The sequence below is a fragment of the Equus caballus genome, chromosome 19 (assembly GCF_041296265.1).
Source record: "Equus caballus isolate H_3958 breed thoroughbred chromosome 19, TB-T2T, whole genome shotgun sequence".
Lineage (NCBI taxonomy): Eukaryota > Metazoa > Chordata > Mammalia > Perissodactyla > Equidae > Equus > Equus caballus.
Window position 1 is genome coordinate 24,284,127 of NC_091702.1, and position 7,857 is coordinate 24,291,983.

At 34.9% G+C, this 7,857-nt stretch overlaps 1 protein-coding gene across 15 annotated transcripts in view; it reads left to right on the forward strand.

Moving 5' to 3' along the window:
- The window catches only part of NLGN1 (neuroligin 1), an 828,696-nt gene extending 821,660 nt beyond the window's left edge, over positions 1-7,036 (forward strand). For all 15 annotated transcript variants that reach the window (XM_070242628.1, XM_070242634.1, XM_070242632.1 and 12 more), the window contains 2 exons: positions 2,818-3,607; positions 4,415-7,036. In XM_070242628.1, coding sequence (XP_070098729.1) covers positions 2,818-3,607; positions 4,415-5,237 — 1,613 coding nt within the window. In that variant the 3' untranslated portion in view covers positions 5,238-7,036. The remainder of the gene's footprint in view (positions 1-2,817; positions 3,608-4,414) is intronic.
- Positions 7,037-7,857: the final 821 nt, after the last annotated feature.

Here is a 7,857-nt window from a genome sequence, read left to right on the forward strand (position 1 = left end):
ATAGAGTATACGCATCAGCATAGATCATCTTGTATTTTTTATATTTTTATTTTCATTTTATATATGTTATGAAAATATACAGTCAAGTATAATTCATGAAACATCTTAATTTGTAAGACAGTTTTATGATATGAGCACGAGACAAAATATTAGTTTTTGGTGTCAAAGATACATTGATGTGGAATTTCAAAAGCACAGGCAGTCATTAAATGGGTATATATATTTGGAAAATCATATATTATTAGAGGCAATTTAGTGACGTAGTTCATGTAATATCTCATTTATATTAGTAAAGTTCTGATTCGAGATGACAAAATGACACATACAAGAATATTTCCAATTGTATAGAGATTTTGGTCTGTAACAAAATGACTTATTTTGAAACAACAAGCTTTGTTTTTTTTTTTTTTAATTGAACAGATTAGATTGTTCTAGCATGAGGTCTATGCTAATGCCAATATTTATCTAGGTTAACATTAGACAATCTTTTCAGACTTCTTAAAGTCATTTGATCTCGTGTTATCTCCTCCTATTTTTTCTAAAACTACTAACTGAAAAGCAAAAATGAGCACCAAGGCCAGTTTCAGCCAGTATAAAACTAGCATTCGATAGAGATGAACCAATTAGTTCATCAGCTTGCATTGCTATTCACCAATCCTTGATGTGGTAAACAGTGGCAAATGGCTTTGCAAACTTGGAAACATAACATTCCATAACATTCTTCAAGGAAAACTGTCCATGCTTAATGAGAGAAATGGACTTATGTTTGGTCTAGTTCTAAGCCTATTTCCACTAACAAAGCTGCCTGATTTGATTAGGAGATGCTCAGGAGACCTCTTGAAATCATCAGGCTAAGTCTGTCGCCAGTGCAGACATGAATGTTAAAGTCTGTGACTCCCCAGGCCTGCAGTGGTGCTCAGGACTGTATCTAGCAGGGGTCAACCACAGCTTGCATACACATATCACTCACTCTCACTAATAATAAAATATATGGTTTTCCCGATACTATGTAGATGGCATATTTCAGACTATACTTAGCATGATGTGTATTTTCCCCCAAATCTTTTTGGTATATTTAATTAATGTTATTGAGCCCCTGAAATGAGAAAGAATGCCATAGAAATCACTAGGCTTATTTTAGCTATAAAAGTTTTAATCAGTAAAATGTTTCTCTGAGCAAATGTTGATAAACACATAGCCTATATAATTTTTTACAATTATCTGTATTCTTATCATTTGTTCTAGCATACTTTGCTATAGCAAACTAAAAACATGTTCATAAAGACGTCAGAGACCAAAATAAATTTAAATTAGCATTGTTTGACTTTTTGAATATTTTTAGAATTATCTAGGAACATTTTGAATTTTGAATACATATACATGTTTGGAGAAAAATCTAAACCTTTGCTTCTAATTCAGACACTGCTTTAGCACCTTTGTGAAAAGAATTCTTATCTCATTAACACATATGAATAATTGAACACATGTTTAAATAACTGAGCTACAAAGCTGTATTTGAAAATTAATAATAAATTCAATTTTTAGAAGAAAATACATTAATTATATTTATATATTTTGTTTCCTTAGCTGGCTGCCATTATATTTATTAATTTATTTATTATTCTATATGTTTTTAGAAAGATTGGCCCTGGGCTAACATCTGTTGCCAATCTTCCTTTGTTTTTTTTCCTCCCCAAAGCCCCAGGGCATAGTTGTATTTCCTAGTTGTAGGTTCTTCTAGTTCTTCCACGTGGGATGCCACCACAGCATGGCTTGATGAGTGGTGTGTAGGTCTGTGCCCAGAAGCCAAACCAGCGAAACTCAGGATGCCAAAGTGGAGTGTGAACTTAACCACTCAGCCATGGGGCAGGCCCCAGATTAATTATATTTTTAAAACAAGAATTTTATTGGAAAATACCTTAATGAATAGATAAAGTGCATTTGTAAATTTGAACGCATGCAGCTCTTATCAAACTGCATGTGGGACCATGATTTATAATTCTTAAATGCAATTAAGCGAAAAGCAGTGGACCATGTACTTTTCATCTTTTATGATAAAATATAGCAGCGCACCTTCAACAGTGGAAAAAGTTAAATCACTTCCCACTAAATCCTTCTGCTGATGATTTTTCCTTTAACCTAGTGAACACACTTCAAATGTTATGTCTTCTTCTGAAAGAGGAATATTCAGCATACTATGTCTGACTTGAAGAGCTGGAAAGAGTATGTCTAAAGTGATATTCTGTTTTGTGTGCCTTCAGGGCCATCCCCAGGGTATTAGCAAATCCCCAGCCTCAGTAGTTGTACGAACTCTCAACAGTTCTTTTTCAAATAAATTCTGGCTAAAACAAACATTTAGAGCCATTTTGAAGAAAGATAGATGCAGCCAAATCAGAGAAAATAGCCCCAAAAGACAATACAGAATCATACGAAGAGTTAAAGGAAAGAGAGTTGGTCCCATCTGGTTGGCTTTGATAATAAAATGAGTGTGTATGTGCTGATCAATGGAAGCATTTGGGGCTTTTTACCACTAGTATTTGCACATTCTCCTCTTCTCCTTGCTTACTGCCTCTTTGAGACACTGAACAATTTAGACCTCTTGACCCCTACAGTAGTCAAAGACCTAGGTCCACCTCTTTGATTCATTATACCCTGGCGATGACTTTATGTACCTTCTCTTAAGCAAAAATGTCGCTCTCTGCCTGTTTCTTGAGTTGTATCTGGGTTCTTATATACACGTCTAAAATATCAGATTTTATTGTTTTACCCTAACATTATTCAAAGGTCATCTGAAACTCTTTGTTGTTTTTCCCATAGGACTTTTTCAACGAGCAATAGCTCAAAGTGGAACAGCCCTTTCCAGCTGGGCTGTTAGTTTCCAACCCGCAAAATATGCTAGAATGTTGGCCACAAAAGTTGGTTGCAATGTTTCTGATACAGTAGAGTTAGTGGAATGCCTACAGAAGAAGCCTTACAAAGAACTTGTTGACCAAGATATTCAACCAGCGCGATACCACATAGCCTTTGGACCTGTGATTGATGGTGATGTAATACCAGATGACCCTCAGATATTGATGGAACAAGGAGAGTTTCTCAACTATGATATAATGTTAGGAGTTAACCAAGGGGAAGGGTTAAAATTTGTTGAAAATATAGTAGATAGTGATGATGGTATTTCAGCTAGTGATTTTGACTTTGCTGTTTCCAATTTTGTTGATAATTTATATGGATATCCTGAAGGCAAAGACGTTTTGAGAGAAACCATTAAATTCATGTATACTGACTGGGCTGACCGTCATAACCCTGAAACCAGAAGGAAGACGTTATTGGCTTTGTTTACGGACCATCAGTGGGTGGCACCAGCTGTAGCTACAGCAGATCTTCACTCAAACTTTGGTTCGCCTACGTATTTCTATGCCTTTTACCATCATTGCCAAACAGATCAGGTTCCAGCTTGGGCTGACGCAGCTCACGGAGATGAGGTTCCTTACGTACTAGGAATCCCCATGATTGGGCCTACAGAGTTATTTCCTTGCAATTTCTCCAAAAATGATGTGATGCTGAGTGCAGTCGTAATGACATACTGGACAAATTTTGCTAAAACTGGGTATGTGCTTAAGGAATAAAGTTTTCTATAATTTAATAAAAATATCACTTTAAGCGTTTAAAAATAATACATATTATGTACCCAAATGATTTAATAGGTGCAATATATTAAGGTCCTTTACTCAAAATTCTACACTGTAGTATTTCAAAAATCACTGCTTTATTACTCCTTACTTTATTAGAAGTTTATTAAGAAAGGCTAATACCTCTATGGCATTACTCGATAATTAATTTTATTCTGTTTTTTTAATTACACAGGACCTATTATTATTGTTATTCAATAGTGACAAATATTATTTTTTAGTGCTTTCCAGTTTACAGTGTGCCTTTTGATCCTCCCAACTACTTTGTGAGGTAGGCAGGTACTACTAATTCCATTTTACAGAGAAGAGAATTGAGGCTACGAGATCCTCATATAGATATTCATATGTCTGTGTAGCAACACTAGAACTCAAATATCCATTTACCAACCTCAAATCCCAAGTCCTCTCCACTGTTCCATGCTGTCTCTGCTAGTTTGCCTATGAGACAATGCATATGCATATGAATTTTAAAATCTTTGGATATACAGCAGCCATCTCTAAATGGAAAGAGAGAACAAGAATGTGAGGCTTACTCGAATAACATTATCATCCATCTGACAATCTGCCTGCAATTGGATTTATATTTCTAAATTAACCCAAGTTGTTAAAACACAGTCTAAAGCTTTGCTGAGTTGCCTCTCCAATTAGATGTTAAACTAGTACCATTTCAATTAAGAAAAAGAATAAAGCAATTTTGTTCTCATAATTTCTTTTTTCTCTCCTAGTGACCCAAATCAACCAGTCCCTCAAGACACAAAATTCATCCATACCAAACCCAACCGCTTTGAAGAAGTAGCATGGACCAGATATTCCCAGAAAGATCAACTTTATCTCCATATTGGATTAAAACCGAGAGTTAAAGAACATTACAGAGCCAATAAGGTGAACCTCTGGTTGGAGCTGGTACCTCATCTGCATAATCTTAATGACATTTCTCAGTATACCTCGACAACAACTAAAGTGCCATCAACTGATATCACGTTCAGGCCTACGAGAAAAAATTCTGTACCTGTCACATCAGCCTTTCCCACTGCCAAGCAGGATGACCCCAAACAACAACCGAGTCCATTTTCAGTGGATCAAAGGGACTACTCAACAGAGCTGAGCGTCACAATTGCAGTTGGAGCATCACTGCTATTTCTGAACATCTTGGCCTTTGCAGCCCTGTACTACAAAAAAGATAAGAGGAGACATGATGTTCACAGGAGATGCAGCCCTCAGCGCACTACTACCAACGATCTGACCCATGCACAAGAAGAGGAGATCATGTCCCTCCAAATGAAGCACACTGATTTGGATCATGAATGTGAGTCCATCCATCCACATGAGGTGGTTCTTCGGACCGCCTGCCCCCCAGATTACACACTAGCTATGAGGAGGTCACCTGATGATGTTCCCTTAATGACACCCAACACCATTACAATGATTCCCAATACTATACCAGGGATTCAACCCTTACACACATTCAATACATTTACTGGAGGACAGAACAATACTCTGCCCCATCCCCATCCCCACCCCCATTCACATTCAACAACCAGGGTATAGCCAGACAAGAGAAACAAACTCTATTTTTTTGATGGATTGCAGTAAAAGATTACTGAAGATTCCTTGGCTTTCAACCTACAAGACTCTTACTATTTAAATAAGGAGGAATATTATGTGAATATACATATCAAGAACTTTGGGGGTTTTGAAAAAAATGAATTGTACATATATACAAAAATCAACTTTAAAAATGAATTTCAATTGCGTGAAGCAATTGTTCTGAATGATACTTTTTCATTCACATTCAAGAATTAATTTTTTGAAGATTTATGTTACATAATGGAATTAGGCATGTGGAACACCAAACAGGAAAGAACTATGTCTGAAATATAAAAAATAAAAATAAAAAAGCAACCATGCATATGCACAAGGGACACACCAATGGAATGTCAGATAATTTTCACCAGTTTTTATTTGGAGCCGTTTTATTGTGTAGACCATATTTACATATTTGGATAAGTACACAAAGCACCAATGCTGTTAATGGCCTTAGCGAAGGCTCATGCTGAAATTTGCCAGTAAAACAAAGAAGTTTAAAGACTGGCAGGTACAACATTATCACATAAGTGCTGTCAGTATAAAGTTGTGGGGATAAAGGAAACGATATTTTTAGCACGATGTGCATGATAATTTATATGCTTGGTGGCTGTGCTGCTGATTAAGCCGTAATTAAAATTCTTCTCATCCCATTGGAGTTTTTAATAGAAGCTTCCTCCATCAATTGGCAGAACCTAAAGAAGATTTTAAGGGGCAAAAGTAATTACAATTAAATAATTCACAGTAGTTTTGATAATAGAAGGAATTAGTTATTAAAGGTATTTGAAGAAACTATAGCTATAGTGGTGAATACTCGCTGATATGAATCCCAGAAAAAAAATTCCTGTGTTTTTAATGTTCTTTTTATTCCCATCTAAATAATTTATAGAAATATAACCCTAATTGGACATGTGTTACAGGCTCTATAATTTGCTGTGGTTTTTATTACTCGGTATTTTGTTCCTTTTGGTAAGGTGAAGTGTGTCCGAATAGTTACTTCCAACAGTCTTTTATGATATGAGGATGCCCCAAATTACCACTCTGATTACAGTTCTCAGTTAATTGATTTACTCATGTTGCATGACAAAATGTTTACTAATAATAATTCAATATAAAGTTATGTCCCTCCTCACATCACTTATCTTTCTCACTGAGGTTCATTCACTGGAATTTACTCACGCAATCTCAGTAGAGTACAACGTAGATACCAACCTAGAAGGAGAGTCAACACCTGGAGGATTTTAGTCTTACACAGATGTGTGATTTTAAATGAATATTCTAAGACCACAGGAAACTCTTCATCCCCATGTTGTTTACCAGTAACAGTATATCACAGACCTTTCCAAATGTTTGTATATGTAATCAGATGTACATTTATATTAAAAAAAATTGAGATGGACTTAAAGAGCACATCCTGATAAATACTTTCTCTCTTACCTGTACTATATTTCTATTAGACTAAAGTTATGTGATTTTTTTTTACATTTTTTCAGATGACTAGCAATTTTGATAGTTTGTAAGATAATGCAAAGAACTTTCTCTGACAAACTAACTGCAGTAACAGAAACCTTTCTTTTCAGTTACTCTTTTTCAAGAATGAAAGCTTATTATACAAAAAAAAAATTGTATACTACTTGATGGAAACAACTTTGTACATCTTGGCCATGTCACTGGTCATTGCGTGAAATAAAGATAATCTGGATAATGACTATTAGTCCAATGCTAAGAGACATGATCTTTGCTCATTAAAGAGCTAAAATGTTTATTGCTGTTTTGTCTTTTTTTAAAAAATCAAAAGGAACATGACTGTCTCAGAGAGTCATTTTTCTAGACCAGTCGGATTTTTGAAGACACATAGGTAACTTCCACAGAAAACACACCATGTATTTAAATGCAAGTCTCATCTAAGAAGAAATTGTTGAAATTTTAACATTATGAATTTATAAGCCTAGGAACTCATAAAAAGTATTGGCTTTGTATTTTTGAACACCTCTTATGTGAAAGTGTTGTAGAAATAAAATGTGCCAATTGTTTTCAGTCAGAAACACAGATTCCAGTTCTGATCATCGAGAAAAAGATCTCTTGGAAATAAACGTTCAATATTTCATGGAATGAGAATTGCTAGGTTTATAATATAAGGGTGAGTAAACTATCATAAAGTAATGGATAAAAAGCTATCCTTCTAAGAGAGTTTTTAAAGTGCTGAGCAAGACATTAAGCTGATACTAAATGATAAAAATCTTCTATTTGAAGAAATTTCTTTGCTTATAATTTCTCTTCCCAATTATTAACTATCAGTAAAATGTAGATATTGCTCCGTAACTTCAAATAAAAGTCTCTGTTAGAAGCAAGAAGTCTTCAAAATCCAGAGGGGTCTACATGCAGTTTTTGCCTGATGTGTTTATGCTCCTAGACTCTGGACTGCCAATGTAAACTAATGAAAAGAATTGTTTAGCATCTGAAATACTGTTTATTCAGAAAACTATCTTTTACTATATTGATTAAACAAAAGATAAAAACATAAATAGAAATGACAACGAAATAATATGTGAATGAAATCTTTCATATGCATTACTTCACTTCA